We start from the raw sequence: 25,136 nt of genomic DNA, 5'->3' as shown, positions 1-25,136 counted from the left end.
GCTGACAGGAAATACTTTTATGAATAAAAATGGCAACACCGCCTGATGATACGACAGCATCATCGCGATCTTTGCGAAACTTGACATACGGTCGGAGAAAGTTTGTATGTTGTGGTTTTAGGTGTGTTTCCTGTAGACACAGCACTTTTGGATTGTGTTTTTCGATAAGCTCTTGCACATCATCAAGGTTCCATTGACTGACGTTCCATTGAATTATTTGTGTATCCATATTGGAAGTCAATAGGTGCTGTGTGTACAGAAACAGAAGTAGTGATTATGGAAATTACAGAGATTAAATTACAGAGCCCTTTCGAGGCCCTGTAACGGGAGTTTTGCCCTTCCTGGAGCGTTCGAGGGAGCCTCGCCGCTCCTTAGGCGCTTGGTGCGCCTTGAGGATAGGTGTTGTGTCCATTACCTCTTGTGAGGCGCCGGACACGTGCTCTTGCGAGCGAGAAGTTACTCGAGAGAGTCCCGCCTTGGAGGGCAAGACCCCTGCGCCCACCAGCCCGGAGGTCGATGGGGCTCCCTGAGGGATTTGGCTGCGCCGGCTGTTGCCAGCGCAGGAAGGGACCGGGGAGGCCGGGGCAGCCTCGGCTGCGCCAACCTTCGGGGTCGATGATCCCTCATTCTGGGTTGACGGAGCAGCGCTAGCTGCAACCGCGGCGGGGGCAGATGGCGTAGCTGCCGACTCACTGCTTGTGGGTCGGACAGCCGCCGGAGGCCGTTGTGACGCTGCCCCCTGACGCACCACTTCGGCAAAGCTTTTCTTTGGCAGGTATGCTACCTGCCTGCGTGCCTCCTTGAATGAGTGAGTGAGTGAAAACTTTTGAGTCTTTCAAAAGTTTCGCGGTTACGAGGTCTCCGTCGTCTTCATCTTCTTGGCGCTGGCGACTTGAGACTTCTCTTCAGCAAGGGTGGGCCCCTATTCCAAGGCTCCACTGAGTCGTGCTGCATCGCTCGCGTGCTGCACTAGGGCCCTTCGGGCCGTGAGCTCGCTGCTGGTGAGCCGACTCTCCCATTGCTCCGCACTCGGGTGTTCGTGTTTGTGGAATGCTTTGTTGCGTTCGCACTCCCAGGTGATGTGGTAGAGTGTAGGTTTGGCACCGCACCAAGGGCAGGTGGCCCTGTATTGTGTCGGAAACATCTTATTGAGCACGTGTAAGTTGGGGAAGGAGTTTGTTTGTAGTCTGCGCCAGCTGGTCGCTTCCTCCTTTGTGAGGTCTTTGTGTGGTGGCTTTCTTTCACTTTGGTCGTTACGATTTCTTTTTCTTTCTTCCAGGATGGGCACGACCGCGAGTACGCGGCGTGCTCCCCATCACAGTTTACACAGTGGAGAGCGTTCTCACAAGTTTCAGTGGTGTGTTCTTTGGCACTGCATTTAGCACAAGTTTGGCGGCCGCGGCAGCTCTGCGAGCTGTGGCCGAAGCGCTGGCATTTGAAACATCGGAGTGGATTGGGCACGTAAGGCCTGACACGGAGCTTTATGTACCCGGCCTCGATTGATTCGGGCAGGACACTTGAATTGAAGGTGAGAATTAGGTGTTTGGTCGCAGTTTCTTTACCATCGCGCCTCATCTTTATTGTTTTCACATTAACAACATTTTGCTCATTGAAGCCCTCTAGGAGCTCTGCCTCTGTCAGCTGAAGCAGGTCATCATCTGAGACAACGCCGCGTGTAGTGTTCATAGTGCGGTTCGGAGTCACTGTCACTTGAAAGTCTCCAAAAGACACTAGATTGGGTAGCTTTTCGTATTGTTTCAGGTCACGGAGCTCCAAAAGGAGATCTCCACTTGCCATCCTTGATGCCTTGTAACCTGGACCAAGAGCCTCAGTTAAAGACTTCGAGACTAGAAATGGGGAGATTGTGCGTACTTGTTTATCTGACTTTTCGGAATGAATGACGTGAAATCGTGGGAAGTTGGGTCTTTGTCGTCCAAAAAACTGAGATACATCTTCGGTGCGCCCTCTTTTCTGAGGGCGATCTGGGAGGGGAGGGAATGAACTAGCCATAGAATAATGTAATTTTCGGCAATAACGCCAACCACCCACCGTGGAGTCCTACAAGGGGACGTTACAGGGACTGTAAAAACAGGTCTTGCAAACGCCAGCTGTACGTTATCACTATAACCAAATATGAGATAACCTAGGTTGGTTATTCACACAAGGCTAACCCTTGCTGCCTGGAAAAATTGGAAGTAAACGGAAGCTAGGAGAAGACAGGAAAGATGAAAAGTAAGAGAAAGACGAAGATTGGAGGGAGTAAGAGAAGCAGGAAAAGGCAACTACCGGTTTCCCCCGGGTGGGTCAGTCCGGGGGTGCCGTCTATGTGAAGCAGAGGCCAAAGGGGTGTGTTGCCTCCGCCGGGGGGCCTTAAAGGTCCAAACACCAAGCATCAGCTCAACCCCCAGGATCCCCCTTTCCCCAGACACGGCTAAGCCGCGCACGGTTAAACGCAGGAGGGTCCAACCCTCGTGTGCTCGGGTACGTGGTGTCGCAACACACCAAACGCCTGCTGACGCAGACGCCCCTGCGGGGTCTTTACTCACTGATTCTCCAAAAAAAAAAAAAAAACCTTCGGGGGGACGGAGACAGAGGAGGTGGGCGTAGAAATTTCAGCCAAGGGCGAGGAACGGTAATGCCTTATCCATCAGATGCACTGACGGGGCACTAATACAAAGGTTAGCGTGAGGGTGAATCTGACCAGCCTCGTAGATTTCCCTTTCGAGTCTGCCTTTAGATCTGCTTATAACCTCGGCTTTATCGAAAAGGGGGTTTAAAGCCACAATCCGTGCTGTGCACAGGAAGGTGCGCGGAGTTGCTTAGGGCCTTTAAAGATGAAGAATGTTATCTTAGCCTGTCATTTAGACAACGCCCCGTCTGCACAATATAAACTTTCCCGCAGCGAGTGGTATATTATATACCACTTCGGCGGCGCAGGAGGTGAGCTAAGGGTTTCGTGTGCTACTTTTCACAGCTCTTGTTCTTCCTAGGGCGGTTTGCAAGGGCGCACAACCAAGAAAGTTTGAGAGGAGCTGTGGAGACGAGGTCATCGCCGTGTTTTGCCCGATCTTTTTTAGGTTGTGTGAAATCGTGTGGACATATGACATCACGACAAACTTAGTTGGCCTCTGACGTGGCATAGCATTGGGTGGAGCCTGGAGCTTCTTTAGAAGAGTTGAACCCACTGCGACTAGCACACTCAAAGGGAATCCCGAGGCTTTCAGACGAGACACTTGTAAGTCAAAACTATGGCCAACTCCGTGTGCACAAGACTTGGTCAGGGACGACTTGAGGCACGACGAAGCTATACCCCGCTTTATTAGTTTGATGCGAGTCAAAAGGTAGAATGGCCTTCTTAGAACGCGGCAAATGTTGCCAGCAAAGGTGTTTGTCACAGTTAAAATAGAGCGCTAAATCTAAAAACCGGACTGGGCCATTTTCAGGAAGTTCCATTGTGAAAGATAACGAGAGCGAGCATTGTTTGAAACAAAACAACACTCGCCAGATACTGCAGCGCTAATGTCATTATCTGGAACAGATAAAGTGACGAGAAAATCGTCCACAAATCTATGAACTTTAATAACACTGTCCTGGTTCAATTCATGCTGAAGCAGTCAAATTTGGCTAAGAAAATTTCACACGAAATGGGTGTCCCGCACGATCCAATACATATAACCTTTTTCTGCATGTGAATCTTACTGTCAAAGTTAACAATGGTAGAGGTAAGGTAGCAGTCTAAAAGCTCACGAAAACCCTCTGCCAGGATAAGGCAGTCGTTCTGAAAGGCAACAACACCGTATGCATCAATTGCTTTCCGGACAGTTACAAAGAGTTCATCACGTGGTACCGAATAAAATAACTCTTCTATGTCCACAGACATTGCAAAGTCCTCCCCCGGTACTCCCATCCTCGAAGTCTGCACGAGACTGCACGAGTAACGTTCCTGGTGGTTTGTCTCTGAAAACATACTTAGTAGTTAGTGAGCGCCTCCTTTCTTCGCAACGCTTCTACGCTCCCCTTTGCAAAAATCTTATCAGCGGATTTGATGTCCGCTCGTCGAAAGCGCTCGGCCACGGTAAAACTGGCCAAACTGCGGCGAACACGCCGGCTCACCAGCAAGCAGGCTTGTATCTATAATTTTGCGTTGCAATTTTCCGACTGTTACGATTATAACAATTTTGGAACATTTTGGTCGTTTCGAGAGGCGCTGCTACGACAAGCGCAGGGTGCAGTATTTAAGCTTCGTAAAACCCCTGGAATATTTCCATTGACACTGTAGTTCCAAATCGTTTTTCACTGATCAAGAACGCCTCCAAATATCGACGGTTCCAATATAATTTGGCACATTACAGCGAAGCTGTTGAGGGGAATTTCGCAACGATTTTCATGCGGCGGCGAATGCTGACGGGCCGGCGTGCGATGCCATGGCCGATGTCAAACGTAAATGCAACACAACGTGTGTCGGACCCTCGAATTTGTATTGAAACGTAACCATAAATTAATATAAAATAAATGTTGCCTTGTTTATATCTCCCATTCACATTCACAAAAACACTTTATGCGTGTTTTTTAACCAGTAATCTCTCATTTTTGTTTCCAACGTTGCATTTTACCGACTCCGCGTTGGAGGTCAGCTATAGATGTTTGTATGGCTGCGGTAGTGCAAGCTGACGCCGTGATGCAGCAACACAGTATGCGTGGGAGCCGTCATTGAGAACGGCCAGACACGACCTCGCTCGAACGCAGCAGTGTTGCTGAAAGCCGACGCTCTAGTATTGCAAAGCAGCCTGCGTGGGCGCCATCACTAAGGACAGCCAGACAGTCACGACCGCACACAGACGACGCAACGACTACTGCTGCATCTCATCTCGCCTCATCTGGAGTGACGCAAAACAACACTCCTCATAAGAAATGTGGCTGTTCCCTCGTGAGCAGGTAAGCGTGAAGCGACTATTATATGTATACTCTTACCATTCTCCATGCATGAGTTCTGGAGCAGGGCCAGGCGACGTAGAAGGTACAACTTGTCGCTGGGTTTCAGAAACCAGCCTGTACACAGTGGATACACGTCTTCCCATTTGTCCAATGCGCGGCTAATATACGTCGTGCCTAGTAATTTGGTGTTGCAGGCAGCTAAATACTGCAAGGAAGACCAAAAGCTGCACTTGCAAATAGGTATTTGTGTTTCAGACATGCAGCGCGAAGCGATATACAGGCAAGGGAAATCCGACAAATGTAGACGCAGATGGGGGCAAAGGGGACGGGGGGGAGTGGTGTAAAAAACAACAACTCAAGAAATGCATGCGAGAAATGCATTTTTTTTTCCGCCATAAAACCCCGCGTTGCCTATTCTTTTTGTATTTTTGAATATTTAAGCGCACGCATTGAAAGTTAGTCATTCGGTATACTATATGTGCAGGCCAAAAATGGAGGAATGAGCACAGAAACAACAATAATTCAAAACTCTCATTTCAGCTCCTCATATATCAGTCATTGCGGCAGGATTAGTGATAGGGTGGTATGACTTGTAGCACATAACACATACACAGGCATCGGCCACTAAACCAGTCACTGTTCAGTTCTCCTCAGGTTGTAGCGATTCACATTCAATCACTCGTCATTGTGGCCAAGCAATATTACAATTATTCTACAGCCATACGAAAAGTCCTACGAGTACTGGGGTTTTCAAGATGTACTTGGTAATATACAGGCGGTTATACCTTTGCAGGAGAGTCGAAATGCAGGCCAGTTGCTACATCATTTACATGAAAAATTGGTCAAAGAGACGACGGGCAGGAGAAGGGTGGCCCGCAACATTAAGAAGGCAGCGGTCAAGCAAGGCATACATCTTGTGTTTTATGCTCATTTTAAGCTCTCGAGTCTGTGATCGGGTATCTCACGAGGCAGCAAAGGAATCCGGGTTCCACTACGCAGTATGAGAACTTTTTTCACGGCATGTGCCACACGTGTGATATATAAGTATCCTATCACATGCGAAAAAGTTCACAAACGCCAAACAGGCCGGTGTATCAATGGCCGGCTGCGTGAACACCTCACATCCTTGGGTTCTGATGACGGAACAAACCTGCTTCGCCATTGCCATGAATGCGGTTCCTAACAGCTGTTCAGTACTATTATTATTCTTGACAGAGGTAGGGGCAAGGAAGAGTGTGAAATTCTAAAAGCTTACTGCATAGGTTTGCATGGTGATGATTGCATTAGCACAACTTCGGTGCACTTGCTCGAAAATGAATTTTCATTTTTAGATTGGTCGCGATAGATTTGGTGTTTGGTGTCTCTTCTTCGTCACTGCCATGTGATTAGGGTTGGTTGTGCTGCGCATGCTTGGTTACGCTTGATGGGAATGTGTTGTTTTCAATAAAGCACAGTTCTCAGTCCAGTCGTTCTGGTGTGCATTCCCTTCTCTTGTCCTTTGTCTTTTTTACTGTTTTTTTTCCTGTAAATTCAGGTACCTTGGAAAGGTTCACGGTGTTTGCTCTGCTCGAGCTATATATCGTAATTTTGTTGCTCTTAACCACCAGCGAAGAAGTCGAGTTCTATCTAAGGATGTTAGAATTTTGAGTCGCCGTCACCACGCGCCTCTGCGCCCGTGAACCAGAACACTACGTTTTACATGATGTCTGCAATTAGGCGCTACTTCCTAAGGAGGCTGACTGCAAGTGTATCTAACCTTGCGAGACTTGCCGGCGATTGCTCCGCCCGCGCGCCGCCTTTCAAGAGAGAGAGAAGGAAGGAAAGAAAAACAGGGAGGTTAACTAGACTTTGTCCTGTTTGCATGTCGGGAGGGGGAGTGAAAGGGGGAGACAGAAAGAGAAGACATGAGTCTAGGTGATTCACACGCACTAAGCAAGACGCAGCGTACGTATATACAGTCGGGCACTCAAGTCTGTCGCTTCCATGTACTGTAAAGGAGCTCGTGTGGCTTTCCGGGCAGATGAGCTGTGAGGCCAGGCTCCCGATAACTTTGCTTCGGTAAAAGGCTGATCGTACAGTCGACTCAAGGCACACTGAAGAGCCTGCGGTTGTTTGTCGAGGCGGGAACAGTGGCACAGGAGATGATCGACGGTCTCTTCACATCTGCACTTAGTCCACATGGATAAGTCAGCCATTCCAATGTGATAGCTGTATGAGTTAGTGAAGGATACTCCGCCCGACAGCCGACACCGCAGTGTCGCGTCACGCCGTGAAAGATTTGTTGGTAACTGCAGTTGCAATGATTGATCGAGGCTGTATAAGCGACAGTTGGAGTTCCGCGTTGTTTTCCAATCACTCAACGTGATGTTACAAGCGAGATGGCGAAAATCTCTTGCAACGTCTGCTCTTGATAATGGTATAAGGAAGTGCCGGCGCTCCAGCGTGAGCACATCGGGGAACGTCGTCGGCGAGGTTGTTACCAATATCAACGACGCCACGATGTCCCGGCAGCCGTGCACTGAATGATTATACTATGTCCTCTATCAGCAACGCAATAGCCAATTCTGTTGGTTTTGGACAGCACTTGGTCGTAATTTCCGCGTCGTAAACTTCGAAATTTTGAAGGGCTGCCTTGAGTCGCAGAATATTACCCACTTGCAAGAAGGTGGCTCTTTTTCAATATATTTCCCAGCGGCGCGAAGAGACAGGTTGGAAACTCGTAGATTTGACATGTGAAGTCTTAAACTTGACGACCGGTCGAGATGGAATAACAAAGGCGCCCGTCCAACATCCAGAGACCGAACCGATCTTGTAAACATGGATTCGATTAGCCTACGAAACATGTAAAAGCTCCGATGTGATTTCCTTGAGAGCCGCGGAGGACAGGCTAGCTTTATTCGCAATTCCTGGAACTGCAATGCACATAGGACGCTTTTTTAGGCACCACAAAGGTGGTGTATACCTGTTGCGGGCGAGAATCTCAATGACACAGAGTGCCGCAACCATAGGTCGGCGAACTCACTCAGGAGTCGACTCACTCAGACACTCTCATACTCAAACTGACCCGTGAGTCTGGGTCTCAGTGAATCCGGCTGAGCACAATTTTGGTGAGCCTGAGTCAGGGTGAGCCTTAAGCAAAAATAAATTTTGTGAGTGCGTCTGAGTTCTAATTATCCTGCCGACCTATATGGTCAATTAAGAGAAAAAGGCCGCCACTGAAATCGTGGCCACGGCTGAAACGTTAAAAGTTTATCCAAGCGGCGCGCACCGTATACTTCGAACGAATGCCACCAAGAGAAGAAAGAAAAAAAAAAGACCAAGCACGGAACCATGCCGCGCGGCTGACGCGTTATCGGCAGCCAGACTTGCACACGTTACAGAAAAAAGAAAAAAAATACAATTACAATTACTTCTTCGGAGAAAGTAATTCATTAATTACTAATCCCTACCTTACACATGTATCTGCGCAATTACCAAGGAGTAACTGATTACTTTAACGTTACTTTCCTACATGCGTTTATTAACATGGCGGAAATACTGTAAATAGAACAAGCTGCTCTGGCTCTTTCAATGCGTCCTCTTCAGCCCTTCACACGTTGTTTATAATGACTAAAAATTGCTCTTCGAAATTTTCTTCCCTAATATTCCCTCACTTTCTTGTGAAGACAACAGCAGCGACATTGTAAACTCGCTCAATGTGCACGCTGGAAAGAAGGTCTGTGTTGTAACGTACGAACAATTTGCTCACAAGATGGTTACTCAATGCCGCCGTGCTCGGGTCTGGGTCCACTATAAAGCGCAACGATTAATTGGTGCTGGGGTTAGGGGAAGGCGCTCCCGATAAGACAATTGAAAAGCGAAAATCATCCATAGGTGATTCCCTGGAATGAGCGTCCGAAGTGGCCTTCGCTATCGAGCCATAGATGCGCCGTTTCAATTTGTTGGCCAATATCTGGTAGACCTCCACCCGGCAGACTTTACTCGTTGACCATTTAGACTCGAACGACTAATTTTAACGGACAACATGAAACGTTAACGTTCCTTGAAAAGGTAGCCAAACCTGTAATGTAATTCAATACATATAAACCTGCATATGCTTTATATAGCTCTAATAAATAGCTCGAATGCTACAATCGCAAAGATAGGTGTTATGAGTCAGGTAAAAGATGCCAAAAAGATGGAAAAAAAAAGCCCAGAAAAATGTGCGTTTAACGGTCAACAGTTTCTGCCTATATCAGAGAAGTCATACTGCATTTTAAGCGAAGAAGAATTAATCACCAGCTCTTAGCGCCTGTAAAGGCCGCCTTAAAGCGCTTCCAGAAAAGAGAGAGACAGATAAATTTAAACAACGGCTGAGAGGTGGGACTTCCACGATATAGACGTGTGCAAATCTGCAAGCCTGCCATGTCCAGGTGATTGAGGCGTAGCTGCAGCACGCCGATTGTGGGAAGGAGGTAGCCATTTTCGTCTCTTCGGACACTGTAGCTGCCGCCAAATTTAAGTACTCAAAGTTGCGCCGCCTGTTATAACTTAAGTGTTTCGTCAAAAATGTAACTGGTCACGTGCAATTATTTACTGAAAAATGTAATTGAATTACAGTGAGCATTACTTAGTAAACAAATTAATCGTTCAATAAGGAATTTACTAAAAGAACGTGATTGATTACAAGTAATTGATTACACGTAATTCGTTACGTACACGTCTGTCGGCACACACGCACACACACACACGCACGCACGCACGCGCACACGCACACGCACACACAAATACGAGCTTTACACACGCGTCTGTAGCGCCAGTGTGGAACCCCGTTGACGCTCAATCTAGACGTATTGGCGGCGAGGAGTTACGGAGTCGCCATCTAGCGGAAGCGCCTCACTGGCGTAGTATGAGGTATCACGCGGCGCGCTCCTCATAGGTTTTGCTGTCAGCGCTCACTGAAAACACCACGCGCGAGCTCTCCCGGACATTTCTGTAAGTACTTTCGAAACGAGAGTAGTTTTTTTACTGTCTAAATAATAATCTTGGGCAAACTGAAAGCACAGAATCATTTACAGACGCTATGTCTCTTTACCGAATACGTACAGTGAACGCCAGTGCGCGCGGTCGCCGCGATGGAGTCTCCCGAACCGGGTTCTTGCGTGAAAGGTAGCCAAGCGCTGAGAGTAAACTATGTGAAATATGTTAGAGTGGGCTGTCTGTATAACCAAATGGGGCATAACAGAATGAAGCCTCAATGCAGCGATCGCACGGGTTCGCAGTGACCGACTGCGCGTCTGCATGCATGTCCGCGCACAATGTTTTGCTTTCGCTGTGAGCGCGTTTTGGCACCGTGCCATGAGCTTTAGGCCGCAGAATATGAGCATTTGACAGTATACAAGCAACCATTGTTGCGTGGGCACTATCAGAGCTGTTCAAAATAATTTCATTGTAGAGACTTCGACGTATACGGGGACTGTGATGTGCCGTCGCGACGATTCAATCTTTTTTTTTTCTTCTAAATTCTTGGACGTTTCCATATTATTTCTCGACTTGCGTCGCACTGTATGCTTATCGGTGTTCTCAGCGTGCGACTCCCGCTGCTTCTTTTTTGTAATCCAGTGCATTAATTCATAACACAAACATGACCATATGCCATGCCTTTTTTAATGTGCATCTTACCGCTCCCTTTCCATTCCAGTGAACTTGCCAGTATCTATAGTATAGACAAGTCCAAACCGTCGTGACATTAGTCGGGCAGCGGACTCGGGCGAGCGTCTCAGCGCGCGTTCTCCGAACATCGCAGACCCGGCGCCATAGCAGAAATCTTCCTCGCGTCTGTGCTTGCTGCATACCCGAGTTGTAGCCGATGACTGTATGCCGGTTTTATGTTTCGCGAGCCAAGCTTCACGCAGCTTCTTGTCCTGCGGCTACATGTGAATAAGGCTGATACCGGGTTCCGTTGCATACGTCCGGCACTGCGGCACCGAGCAGTAGCCTACCATGTTGCGCGCCTTCAAAGGCAGCCACTACCTATTATTGTACTTTCAACTGTTGTCAAGCCGACACCCAAGGCGGTAAAGCCTCGCCACTTAATCAGAACCGCGGCGCAAGTGGGACTTTAAACTTTCGTTTTCAGCTCGCTTCGGCGCTTCCGAAGCAGCTGACGCAGCCGCTGTGTCCACGTGATCCCTAATAGCACGTCACGCCGACGGTGGCGCCAGCTTTTCCAGTGTTGGAGCTCGAGGCCAATATGGCGTCTGATTCCACCCCCCTCCCTCACCCGGTGCTTCTCGTTTTCCTCCTAAAACTGTGTCTATTCTTCGCGCCTCCGCAGCACGATAGAGGGATCTTGGAAAGCAAACACGGGGTACCTCGCAGTCGAGCACGAAGCATTGGGGGCTATTCGAACGTAGCTTTTGCATTCGCCTTCACCTTTGTGAGAAGTGTCACGAATAGGCCTGATATAGCCAGACTCTGCGACGCTGACGGCGATGCGAGAAGCGATCGATGCCGAGTGCCGAGTTTGGTCGGTTTCAGCGTTCGCTCGACCTTCTCTTAAACTGAGCGTCCGTCCCGCTGCCTTGTGCGGATGCGGCGCTGGCGTTCAGCGCGACTGAAGGCAAATGCCAATATCACGGCTGCACATTGGCCGTGCTGCGTGTACATCTACGCTTGTGTGCAATTTGTGTCATGATTGTATCACCCCTGTTGCATCTGTGAAGCAATCGCGGACTTTCGAAATGTTCAGTGTCCAGTGCTGTCTTCGAGAACACTGAGTTTAGCCGGACTTCCAGCAGAGTTCGTGTATCATTGTTAGGTTACCAATCATGCTACTTTATGCTTTTTATACTGAATTCGTGGCGTGTAACAATTCCTCTTACGATGCAATCTTGGCGAGTACGCCTCATGGCGCAAGGAAAAAAAGTTAATCGATTGAACAGCTAGTACTCTAATGGCGTTACTATCGTTACTTTTTGGCCGCTTTCAGTTAAATTTTATTTTCCGCTACGTACTTTCAGCTGTGCCTTGGATGATCACTCTGCATGCTCATTATACGCTCACTTCTTTATAATTGATTTCTGTAAGTTATGATGCACATAAAATAAGGTGATTCGTTGTATATTAAATACTACGTTATTTTTACTTCCGAGATCTGTCGCTTTTCATAACTGTCCATGTGCTCTATATCAGACTAACGTATTTTTGATAACGACACGCCCAGCGTGTCGTCGTCGTCTTTTGTGACGAGACAATTGTGGAACGTAGTAGTGCATACGCATTCCCAACCTTTTTGTATGTTTGCAACATTTTGTCACTAAATTACAATGTGCCATTCATGAAGAAAAAAAACTTATTAATCGGCGGTGACCGTCGAGATTTCTCCCTTTACAAATACTAAATCAGCGCCCTTTAAGTGAAAGAAGGCTATTTTGTACAGTTTGCGCGTACTCAGTACGGATGACGATAAAAGCAAACACGGGAAAGAAGGAGCGCAGAGACGGACGCGTCGAGGCGCCGCACCACGTGCCGTAGGCTCTAGATCTAGCGACGCGCCTCTGCCTGCTATAGCACGGTTGCCCTTACTCGTAAGCCTGTTGTGGCAACATAACATTAAATTTAATTAATTGACATTCATATAAAAATGCCAATTGTCTTCTTCCACATACCAGGTATAATCCATTTCTGCCTCCTCCTGACATAACTTGCGCGTGCGCCATACGGACAAGTCGATAGCGCTGGACAACGTGTAACCACGAGGCTAGAGAAAGTGGGTTACGCCAAACCGGTACGCGAACAGTTCTATATGTTTTGTAGGATCCGGAAGTAAACTGGGAAGAAATCGGAGAGCATTGAACCAGAATGGAACCGAACCGGTATTTTTTTTTTCTCGAGTACCTTACACTTATTGCAAACACACACCTACCCTATCCCGGCCGTGTTACACCACTGTTACTCAGGATTATACCCGACTGATGCGTGTAAAGCGTGCCGACGCAGAGCGACGCTGCGACACATGCCCTGGGAATCTGCCGGCAGCAACGCTACTGAAACCGCCGCCGTTCGCGACGCGTCCATGACGGCGGCCGTCACCAGCGTACAGGAAGCCTCGAGCTCGCTCCTTCCCGACGCCGCCCCGGCTGCGGAGGCCGCCGGGGACCTTCTCCGTCGGCGTCGCCGCCGCTGGGAGGTGGCTCTCAAAAGTTCGGAGCTGGAAGACCAGCTCTGGGCCGTCCGCCAAGCTGAAGATGCCGCCCGAGTCCAAGGACTTCGAGCCGCCACCTGAAGCCACCACAACAAAAACTACCGGACCATTCTTTTAATAAAGTTTATTTTCTTCGGTTTTAGACCCTGGTCTGATTATCAAGTGTGAGCAGAAGAGTATGCAAGGGAGTGTGTGGCAGTGGTGGTTTGTAGACGTGTGAACGTGACTTTGAAACGAGCTCTGATATTGCTCTGTATCAGCGATCATTATAGTGAGCTGGTAATTCACATGAGTTACCATGTCAGTTAATGCGAGTCGCCTGCGAGTTCAAGTCAAATGAGTAAGTGGGCGATTCCATGAAATTTAATGGAGTCTGATCCCGTGATTCTGTTAGTATGAATGTGTCCGTAATTGCATGAATCCGAAAGAGCCCAAGTGTGTATAAGTTCGTGAGTCTTTGGTGAGTCTGAGTTCGAGTTAGCTCGGCTAAGCAGAATTTTAGTAAGCCGGAGTCCGAGTGAGCCCGGCTGAGTTGAATATTGGTGAGTATGAGTCCGAGTGAGCCCGGCTCAGTAGAACTTTGATGAGTCTGAGTCCGAATGCTGCATAAGCAAAAATATATATTTTGTGAGTCTGAGTGAGTTCCGCTTATTTTGCCGACCTATGGCCGCAACTACTCTGGAAAACTCTGCCTAGCGATCGAGATGGTGGTCAGGAAATCTGGATATATGTCGAATGTGTGTCCAGATTGTATCGACAGCTATATATGTTATTAGTGGGTGATCACTGCCGATGGAAATCGATTGAATCACACCGAGGTAGGCCCAGCCATGCGCGAAGGGCTCGGCCTTGAATGCTCTGTAGTACATAGATAGATGCCAGTTGTGCCAGCGTCGGAGAGCACTGGCGTGCTATATCGCAATTCCATAGCAAGAGCGTCCTATATCAAAAGTTAAAAACGCGCAAGCTATGTCGTTCAGTGCGTGATAATTCAGAAGCGCAGCGCGAGGCGGTTGAACAAGACACGCACACCAAGGCTGAACAGGACGCATGCCTGCAGCTGGTGTTCCACGATGCCACCCCCTTCTCGTCCCCCTGTCACAAAGCCCTGAAGTAAGCTGCTAAACGCTACCAATCACAGAATAAGCTCACATGACTTAGGAACTTCAGGACGTTTCCCTCCTGACGTCTCCACACAAAGACACTTCCTACCTGAATGCCCATGTGTACTAGCTGATTTACTGTGTCGTACACACTAGCGTGCGAAGCGCCTTGGCGCGCGAGGGCTTCTGCCAAAGATTGGTGCGCTGTAGCGAGTCAATGACGCTACAACCGATAGTGTTCAATACCACCATGAATCTTATCGGTCACACGGCGGCAACGCGGCGAGTGCGATCTTGTATAGCCACGCCGCAGTCCACGCTGACCCCATGCGGAGGTGGTGCAGCAGGGAGGCGTGGCCTGCTCAGTCCCTTTGTCATACAGAACTATTGAGGCGGCACACATAAAGACTGAAAGTGACTGGTGACGGCTTGTTTTAGAAGACGCTGATGCGACCTAGGAACATACTTCGTAGGCCTGAGTTCTATGGCCGTCGAGCAAGTCTACCAGCTACCTCAGTGCCCGCTATACCTTCATGCTATCTCAACAACATAGTCTCATCGATGTCGATGTATGTATGTATGTATGTATGTATGTATGTATGTATGTATGTATGTATGTATGTATGTATGTATGTATGTATGTACTTACGTATGTATGTATGTACTTATGTATGTATGTATGTATGTATGTATGTATGTATGTATGTATGTATGTATGTATGTATCATCGGCATACCTGGCATACTCAGGTCTTTCCGCGCACAGCGCGTTATAGTGCTGCCGGACAGCAAGCCGTTTTGCAGTTGTAGCAAGCGTCGCCTCTGGAGAAGTGAGCTCAAAGTTCGTTACGCCTTCTCAAACAACTACGCAGCCTCCGATTCGCAGGCCGTGCTAAAAGGTTCGGCGCGCTTTTTATTGCGATAGTAATTATATGGACACTCCAGGCGCATTCCTGCCGTCGCAGTCGGCGTCACCGTGAGGTTCCGTATAAAGTTCAAAGGCAATAAAATCGTCTTCGCGCGCCGTATGCTGTATATGCGAGTGAAAGCGTGCGAAGGTGGAAGCGCACGCAAGGTACGAAAGCGTCGAGCGCAACGCTCCGGGGAAGGGTAGGGAGAGGAGGGGCGTTCTACCCCGGGCCACTGTATCTTGAAAGCCATCTGCGAAGCGGACAGAGTCCGCCTTGCGCTGCGTTTTCGTCGCTTAGTTCGCGTTGATGCGAGAGGCAGCACGAATGTCAATTCGTCCGCTGCCGCTGCCGCGCTTCCTCACTCCAGCGTTTCGATATTGAGTTTCCGTGGTCATCGAGTGAGATGCCTTCATGTTTGATTGCACGTGCGCGGCACCATGCTTGTTAATTTAGATATGATGCCTGTGTTTACAAGTTTATATGGCCAGTAAAACTACTATCTTTACTTCGTATAACTGTCCACTAACTTGCTATCGCAATCGATGCTTCGTCTTTCGGGCGCAGCTGCGACTTTCTTCGACGTCGAACACACTTCTCGGGAGTTCTGTGTACCTCACGCAGGCGCACGGATAACACATTTGTTGTAGTCTGTCGAATCTCTTACACCGCAATGCTGGCATAAAGGCACGCGTATTCGTACTCCGGTTCATTTGGCACGTGCTGACATAGACCACTGAGCCCGTGCACACCTCCAATGTACTTGGCTTTTATAAAGACAATAAGTTCGATTTAATATGTTAGAGAAAAAAAATCTAGGTTTTCTTTGTCCAGTTGGCATTCGAAATTTCGCTGTGATATCACACACACCAACATGCACAAGCACACAAACGCAAACGCAAAAATAATGCGGCTACTACTCACGTAAATCTATACTGTATGGTAGACGCGCCGTGCACCATAGTGTGTTCGAACAACGCACTGCATGCAGATATCAAATTTAAACTACGTGCTTGAGCGAAGAGAAATTTTGTTTCTCGATCTCTTTATTTGCGACTTCTGTGTTAGCATTTTTAGAGCACTTGCGCTTATAGGAGCCGACTACGGAAGGGGGAGGGGGGCTCCGGGTCCCGAGCCCCCTCCGGAGTTTTCAGGAGGGGGGGGGGCGGCTGAGCCACCCAGGGCTGCGAAGCCCTCCCCCCCCCCCCCCCCCCCCCGAACACGCACACACACCTAAAGTGTCATTGCCAGAGGTTTTTCACCCTCATCATTTGAGGTTTCTATTGCCTTTCCTCGACCTTTTCACTTGCACTTTTACTAGGCTAATAGCTTAATGCATCATTGTTGGCGCGGACGCGCACGGCTTTTAATTCACCCAGTCTCTTTTTTTCTGCAAGTCCTGACAATAGGAGGACACGCGCATTAGAAGCACTAGCGGCGGCTACCTCATCCGTATTTTCTCACTCGAACATTGTTTTAAACTTCCACTGTAAGCGCAATATACAATACACAATATATTTAAATATACACACCGGACAAAGTTAATTATATTTTTGAAAGAGGTGGAGCTGGCCAATTAAAATTATTTTTAAAGATATGGATAGACTATGCCTAGAGAATGAATATGTTGCATGTATGTTCACCGCGCTTCAAATCGCTATGCGTGCATTTTTGACCTTGAAAAAAGAAAATCTAGACTTCAGTGACCCCTTCGGCAGAGTCCTTTATCAATGGCGTGTGAAATGCACGTGAATGTTGTGTGTCTCAGTATTGCTTCTCTTTCTAGTAAGCAATGCTAACGAGTCATGAAAAAAAAAAAACATTTCTAATAATTTACAACATTTATTAGGGATGGAAACATCGTCACTTGCATGCAAAGTCATAAATATATACAGGGTGTCCCGATTAACAATCTTGCACCAATATTTAAAAAAAGAGCAATGCGTTACTTGAACAAAACCAAGTGCATATTGTTTGCAGTACAATGGAGTAGCTGCCAGTAATTTGTCATTACTGAGATTTAATTAGGTAGTTATAATTAATTATCTCGCTCGAGACGTACTATCTTAATTATCAAACTGTCAATGAGGCATTTGTAGGCCCAGCCAATGGTCATCTAACTGCGGTATTTTCAGCGACGTACTCGTATGTTTTTTTGTTGTTTTTTTTTTCACAAAACCTATCACCACGAAAGCGAATTGACACCGTCAGTGCAAAGGTTTAAAGGTGCGTTTCGCTTCGTCCCAGTCGCCATGTCTTTCTCTAATGAGCAGAAGGTAAAAATGATCCTTGCCTTGGGAGCTGAGCATGACAACAAGAGGAAGACCGCGAATATATACCAGTCATGGAAGTGTGGCGGTAGACCAAACGCGTCGACTATCATCAGAAATTATGAAAACCTGAGACAAACCGGCAGCTTCAAGAAACAGCGGCGTAGGACTCCATCTTTGAGTCCTATGCTATGCACGGATGTTCTAGCATTTATGACCTCAAAACCTCATGCTAGCGTGCGGGACGTGGCCGCCCAGATACCAATTTCCAAGTCAACAGTTTGGAGGATATTAAACGATGGCCTTTCACCCGTACCACCTTAACTAGCACCGATTCTCGAGACCTGTATAATAGTCTAGATTTCTCGAATTGGGTCCTCACAAAAGCTGATGAGTCACTGGACTTATTGAGCAACAGCATGTGCACAGATGAAACCAATTTTCACAGAAACGCCCAGATAAATTTGCATAATGCACACTATAGTAGTGACTACAATCCACACAGGGTAAAGCGCAATCAGCACAAGTACCAGCAGTCGTTCAATGTGTGGTTCGGAACTTACGACGGTGCTATTATCGCTCCCATCTTCTTCGATCACGCACTGACTGGAGAGCGTTACGTGAACGAAATCATTCAAGGAGTAGTGGATGAGTTTCTCAGCAAAGTTCCGTTTTCACGTCTTCCACTTCTGTGGTATCGACAAGATGGAGCGCAGCACACAGCAGCAGCCGAGCACAAAACTGGCTGGATGCGACTTTTCATGCGCAATAGATTGGAAGGCATGGGCCTGCAAATTGGCCGGCTAGGTTACGTGACCTCTCTTCACTCGATTTATTTCTTTGGGGTTATGTGAAAGATCCTGCTTACATGATTGAGACGGACGTCAGATTAGCTCAAGGCATGTATACCGGATGTTAGCCGTAGAATTACGGTGTCGGTCATCAAGAAAGCCACTGAAGATGTGACAAAACGGACACAGTACTGGCGTAGCTGCAAAAGGAGACCTTTAAGAACACGTCCTCTAGACAGCAGCTGTGTTCACGAGCTTGCGTATTCATAGATAATAAGGGCACACTGAGATCTTATTTTTTTGTGTGCAGACATCTTGATTGCCAATTCGGCTCATTTAGAAGCGGTATATTTACTTACTTGAACGCATCGGTTTTGCCTATTCTCTACACGTTGGCCGCTTCCCGGTCTGTTTATTTCGCTTTTGTTTTTTGACACGAACTTGTTTTTGCAGCACGTATACATTTTCATGAAAAATAAAACGGTCACTTTAATCAGACTTTGGTGCGAAGCAAGTTTCTAGCGCAAAATATAGAGCGCGTCTGGCGCAAAATATAGCTTCGCGTGGTGCGAGCAAAGCCGGGATTTTGAAACATTCTATGCCTATATTACATTGCTTTTGAGCGGCGCTTCGGCTGCGTTATCAAGGGGCTTTTGTTATCAATGTGATCAGTCGGCCTCGAGAAACGGATAATAAGTGTGACGTAGAAATGTGAGGAAGGAATAGCTGCGAAGCCACGAAACCTGCTGTTGGGGCTCCTTCCGTACCATTATCAAGGTGATGCGCTCCCTCTTCGGGTTCGAGACAGGCAATGCAGTTGCTTTCATTCAGCTTATTTGAGGGCTCTGCTTTATGATGCGGGTGTGAGCGCACTCATGTGGTATTTTCCATATTTCGTGAGGTTTCCTTGCCAGACTAAAAAAATTGCAAGCAATTAGTACGTAGCTGAAAACACCTCAGTGACATGTAATTTTGGGTGCCTACAAACGAGTCATTGACACTTTGAAAATCAGGACAGTACTTCTCGAGTTAGATAATTAATTACAATTACCGAATTGAATCACAGTAACAAAATAATTACTGGTGGCTACTCCACTGTAGTGGAAACAATTTGCACTAGGTTTCCTTCGAGTAGCTCTACTGCTTTATTTTTAAGTCTTGGTGCATGATATTTGGGGATCACTGTATAATTCACTCAGTAACCGTAATGAGGCCAAGCCGGATTCACTAATCAGAATCCACAGCACTCATGCGCAGCGGCGCTTATACTCGGACTCACAGAAAAAGAAGAGAGAAAGAGGGGAGAAGGGGGGCTGCAGTTTCGCCGGAAATTCAAAGCAGTACTAGTGATCACCAAGTATGCGACAATTAGGCGAAGGAAGATTACACCACCGATAGGACTCGGGCTGTGAAATTGTACTGTCTCCTAGTAGGAGGTCTTGTATATAGTCACATAACGCCGTCACTTCCAACGCTCAATTCCTCGAGGTCAGACGAAGTTCCTTCAAGTGCAAGACCCACACACACACGCACACGCACACACACACACACACACACACACACACACACACACACACACACACACACACAAACACACATATATATATATATATATATATATGGGGTTCGGAAAGCTGGTAGTCCCCCCCCCCCCCCCCGGCAGAATGAAAACTCTTCGCCTATGCTTGCGCTCCTTGTAGAGGTATGCTACTTTGGAACTGCACCCTGCTACTCGAGACAAACACAAAGAAACAGTGTACATGAATGTGCACCAATGTGCGCTAGCCAGTGTCCTACGTGCGAAATTATGAGGTTATTCGGCTAGCATTAAATGGAAGACATTACCTAAGAGCAGAGAATCAAGAGCTAGCAATGCGGAGAGCTAGCGGGACACAACTGAAAAAAGCGATTCAGACCTCCACAGTCATGTCCTCCTTTTGTAATGTGTCGATGACAATCACCAAGTAGCCATACTTGGCTGCGAGCTCGATGTACCGGGCCGTCTCACGAACTGTAGCATTGTTGTTGCGATTCATTACGACGGACGTGTTTCCTTGTAAGGCTTCTTCCGTTCTGTCACGAGAAAAGCGCATGTGGTGGTGTTTATTGCCCTCTCACAACACTTTTCTCTAAACGTATGTGCTCCCATCCGTACGCTTTTCTCCGCCCTCTTTACAGGGTACCATACTGGCAGTTTTCAGAACACAGGGGTTACGAACGGTTAGTTTGACATGAAGTATTGCCCAATTTTGTAGTGCGGTGCCTCCTCGCCAATAACAATAACAACAAGGACAACAACAACAACAATACTACTACTACTACTACTACTAATAATAATAATAATAATAATAATAATAATAATAATAATAATAGAAAAGTAAAAAAACAGGAAAGCAGAAGACTCATACAGTAGTTCTTTCTGGTCATTGTTCATTACTGCTTTTGTGAGTGAATGTCAAATTAATGAAGTAAAAACGCGCAGTTACGTGTAATGCCCCACACACCATGACAAAGCTAGTTCTCTATATACTTCACCGCAAGAAGTAGCATCACTAAGATGTCCACTTTACCAGAATGTAAATACTTTGAATTATAGAACAACTATAAACCTTCTCATCGGGCGTGGAGTAAAGTTCCGGCAACCTGCGCGCGTACGAGCCTTTCCTCCTTTCTCGCTTGCGCGAGCCGGCGCTCGCGGCGCAGCGCTGCTTGAATGTGTTCCCGTCGCGTGCTGTGGAATGATTTGGAGATGTTGTAGATCCTTCTCCGAAAAAATTACGTTATGTCCGCTCACACAAGGTCGGCGAGTAACCACTGTGTAGCCTCAGAGTGCAGCAGTAACTATACAGTATGCGGAAATTTATCCTGACTGCGCAAACGTGCGACATGCATCACCAGTCGCGGTGTGTGTGCTGTGAACTACTTTGGCTGCATCGTTTTCCACTCAACGAAAAGCAGCAGCGTCTGTGGATTGGCAACGTGAATTCTATCTGATCGCTTAGTGTGGGAACTTAGATATAAGTGTGCTCGTGTACAACCTGCCCCATGAAAACCCGAAACATCTAAGCGCCAAGTGTTAGAATACTTTCGTCAGTCACCTGCATTGTTTTCACGCATTTCAAGTCTACTATATATGCTATGCCTACGTCACCCTCGCGTATGAGGCCCATTGCGGGGCTCAACATAGCGATCGCTGCGGTTGGTGAACCAACATGATAAATTATCTTTGTACTTCGGCACTGCCTCTTTGCCCTGTAAAGCAGTAATATTGATACATGCATATTGCCTGTTTCTTGCGGCCGATCCACGCGGGCGCCCCTGACGAAGACGACGAACGCTCTCTGGCTCTCGAGCTGTCGGCTGTATACTGGCTAGCGCTGCATCATCCTTTGCAAATACACTTTGTAAATAGTCTCCAGTTCTTATTCCTTAGTTCGCGTAACAATATCCAACGGGAACCGCATAAAAAGAATGCGATGGGCTATTTGTGCGCACACAGTTTCCGCAATACGGGTGAGGGCGTCGTAGAGGACGGGCCGAACAAGACCCAACAAAAAAATAGGTTTTCATCACCTCGTGTACTTAAGTTTAGGTGCAGGTTAAAAAAAACCAGGTGGTCAAAGTTAATTCGGAGTCCCTCACTGCGATGTGCCTCATAATCAGTTCATGGTTTTGGCACGCAAAACCCCAGAATAACATATATTTTTTTCATCTCCTTGCAGCTTGTGCAGTGTGAATTACGCTTGTCTAGGGTGTCTAATTGGCCGATTTTGTCGCCATCTACGGAAGAAAAATAATAAAAAAGAAAAACGGTGAACGTTTGGAATAAGCTAGGCCACGCATGGCCATGGCCGCATGCTTGGTTCATGCGTTATGTATCTGTAGAACAAACACAGCTACACCATAGCAACTATCGCTAAGTATTCGGACGCTCGCACTATCTGCAGCCGGCTGCTCGACCACTCTGGACAAGTGTAATTCGCACTGTACGGTATGCTTTTGTTACTAATTCCAAAACTATTTTATTCGTAAGAGAAAAGCGCGTCCAACGAACGAGGTAGTCGTGAAATATATCTAGAGATAACAATCTGAACGCTTGTCAAAGCGAACAGCAGTACTTATTCAATAGCAGCACGTCACTTACGCTGTTACTATCATCGTGTATTTTCAGAACTATATATATGTATACTGATTGCTGTTAAACCACAGCTTCGAACTACAGGAATAGTATTGCAATACGGTCTATGCCGACCTAAATCCCTTCAATACTTCTCACAGAACCATTTCCCATTTAGAAGACGCCCCATCAGATTATGTAGACCGTGCGAGCCCGAAAACTACTACTACTACCAGCAACTGCTGCCGAGCGTGTGTCTGGCATACACCAGAGAACCTTCACCTAAGCCAGCATGGCGGAGAAAGCAGACAGCCCATAAATGGCGCCACTGCCTGAGCAATATGGCGGCGCCCATGCAAACACGGTCTACAACAACCTGTAGTTGTGTCGCATTCTGCCAAATATGGAGCGAGCAGTCGTGAGAGGTTGTGCTCTTTCCTATGATGCCTCACACAACCTGCTCATTATGCCTGGGATAAATTTTACGTATACATTTAGCCAGTTACTAGTCTTTTCAACGTGTAGATCGTACTCTCCCTTAACCACATATATAAAGGAAGAAAAAAAATGGCCACATTTCGGTTCATTCAACGACGTTTGTTTCGATTTCCGGTTGACTTACCTCTTCTGGCACAGAAGGTGAGCCTCCGTCGTAGTTTCATTATTTTTGTCTACGGCTCCAATACCGAGAAACATCTGGTCAGCGTAAATGACCTTGCAGCCTGGGTAAGTCCCTTTGACAGTTTCTGCGATGCCAGCCTTCCCTGATCCTGGTAGGCCACGAGTAATGAACATCACTCGGCCATATGATCGCAGGAAGTCAATGCACTCTTGACAGCTCAAGAAGGGCTGTTCACCATTTTCGCTCATGACGACAGCAGCTCAGGATGTCCAAACTCTAGAATGATGTCTGCGGCGTCCACAATCCTGAAATGCCAGTTAGCACTGCGGTAATGATGACGTGATGATGCATTGATTGATATTGCGTCACATATAGCGACAAAAACCCTTATAAAGGACTTCGTAATCACGGATTCCAAAGCCCCGATCATTTCAACTTTTTTAGGGTTTACAGAAATATCAGCAAATACACGGACTGCAACAGTTCTGCGAAAAACGGTCGTTGTGATAACGCAGTAACTGCCACTTAAGCGTACCACCAATAAGCGTCCATCACCCCGCTACTCCAACTTCCCCTCTTTCTTTTTTTCTTTCATAATCATCGTCATGATAGTCTGCGTTTCCTGTCCAAAAGCTACGTCTCGTGTATTCGGACTGTGAATCTGATCAGATCATCGATCGAAGTTGTTCGTGAAGCGGCGTGGTCATGTCTTTTGTTAGCCTTATTCGTATGTACTAAAGAGTTCATCAAGGCTCCCAGCATTCATTTTAGACTAGATTATCTTGTCAAAGATCATGTTTGTCCAATACGCGGGTAATGGCGCTTGGTGTCACGAAAAAGAAAAATTTATTTTTTGCGATTTTTTTAGCAGCACATCCAGTTAACAACGCCTTAATTAAAACAGCATTGTGGCACCAACACAGCATAGTCTTAGGCCATTTCACGGTAATGCAAATGTATGACCATTTCCGATAAAAAGGAATTCTCGTTGATGGCATGCCTACAAAAGGAAAATTCTAGACAGCAGCAGTAGAATATATCTATACAAACTTCACATACGCTTACCGTGAACGATAGCCACACCAATACGTCCAGGCTCTTCAACGCCCGTCGCGCTCACTCACGAGACCATTTAACAAGTGCCAGCGTCCGACGGCCAGCACGCCGGCGCAGTCCGATTGGTTTCGTGTTGTTTCCATGCGTGTATTCTTATCTGGCTCATTATCGTCCTTTCGCTCTGGCTTTCCGTTTGACCATTGTACTCCGTGGAACTTACGTGCAGCGATTTTTATACGGGAAGGGTTATTATCTCTCGATATCGCGATCCTCGATACTTTCATTAAAACGGCGACAGAACTAAAGCAGGGCCAGCTATACCAAGAGTTCTGCCGTAACTGCACAGTAATTCCTTTAAATTGCACTCTACCCGCGTCGCAGCGCTGCGCACCTGACTGCAGCGACCACAAATTCAACTCCTTGCTTTTTTTGCCTACCGTGAAATTTAAGCAACTTTTACCGTAATGGTTTTATCTCATTTTGCTTCTCTCTCGTATATATTGGCACAGGACGCTGCGGTTGGAAAAGTGGGCGCGGTAGCCTCAATTCGGGCGAAATTCTGAAGCGCTCGAGTCAATGGAGTCATCCTCCGACAAAGGCAGTAGTATATCATAGAGAACACTCAAATTTCCATTATTTGCTATGAACAGCCGAAGCCCTTGTTCGTTGCATAGTTGCAATGATGACGATCACGCTGTTACTCCTCTCGTGCTTTTGAGCGCGCGCCTACTAGTAATATGGCTCCGCAGAGCGAGCACCCCCTGGAAACGGCTATATGACTCGTTGCTACATCGCCTATCTAGGCGTGGGATATCAAACCGGACGGGCGTCTGTTTCGTCTCCCTGCCTTTCTTTATCTCTCTCGCGTGCTCGACCCATTATGTTTTAATTGTATAGAGCTGTGACAGCTAGTTGTGCACACAATTACATCTGCATCATCTGAGACGCGATAACTGCAAAAGGGCATCAGCAGATTGTGGGGACGCTCGACTCTTTCGATGTCGTTTTCCCTGCACAGCTCTCCCGTCTCCTGTAATCCTGCTTGCCCGAATGGAACGTTCGGCGGTGGAAGTCGGTGTAATGAATTTAGCGCAGAAACTGGATCACAGAGAGTGGGGAACATAAAAAACAGGATCCCCTGTCTCTGATT

General features: G+C 47.2%; 1 protein-coding gene across 1 annotated transcript in view; it reads right to left on the bottom strand.

Moving 5' to 3' along the window:
• LOC126544350 (uncharacterized) overlaps nt 1-24,142 on the bottom strand; it is a 57,179-nt gene extending 33,037 nt beyond the window's left edge. Inside the window, exons 1-4 of the mRNA XM_050191638.3 lie at nt 23,996-24,142; nt 22,931-23,235; nt 20,108-20,264; nt 4,972-5,140 (exon numbers count right to left, since the gene is read on the bottom strand). Coding sequence (XP_050047595.1) covers nt 4,972-5,140; nt 20,108-20,264; nt 22,931-23,178 — 574 coding nt within the window. The 5' untranslated portion in view covers nt 23,179-23,235; nt 23,996-24,142. The remainder of the gene's footprint in view (nt 1-4,971; nt 5,141-20,107; nt 20,265-22,930; nt 23,236-23,995) is intronic.
• Between the last annotated feature and the right edge of the window lie 994 nt (nt 24,143-25,136).

This window comes from Dermacentor andersoni, chromosome 1 (genome assembly GCF_023375885.2).
Source record: "Dermacentor andersoni chromosome 1, qqDerAnde1_hic_scaffold, whole genome shotgun sequence".
Classification (NCBI taxonomy): domain Eukaryota; kingdom Metazoa; phylum Arthropoda; class Arachnida; order Ixodida; family Ixodidae; genus Dermacentor; species Dermacentor andersoni.
Note: the sequence above shows the minus strand (reverse complement) of the source record. Positions and strands in the feature narration are given on the sequence as shown.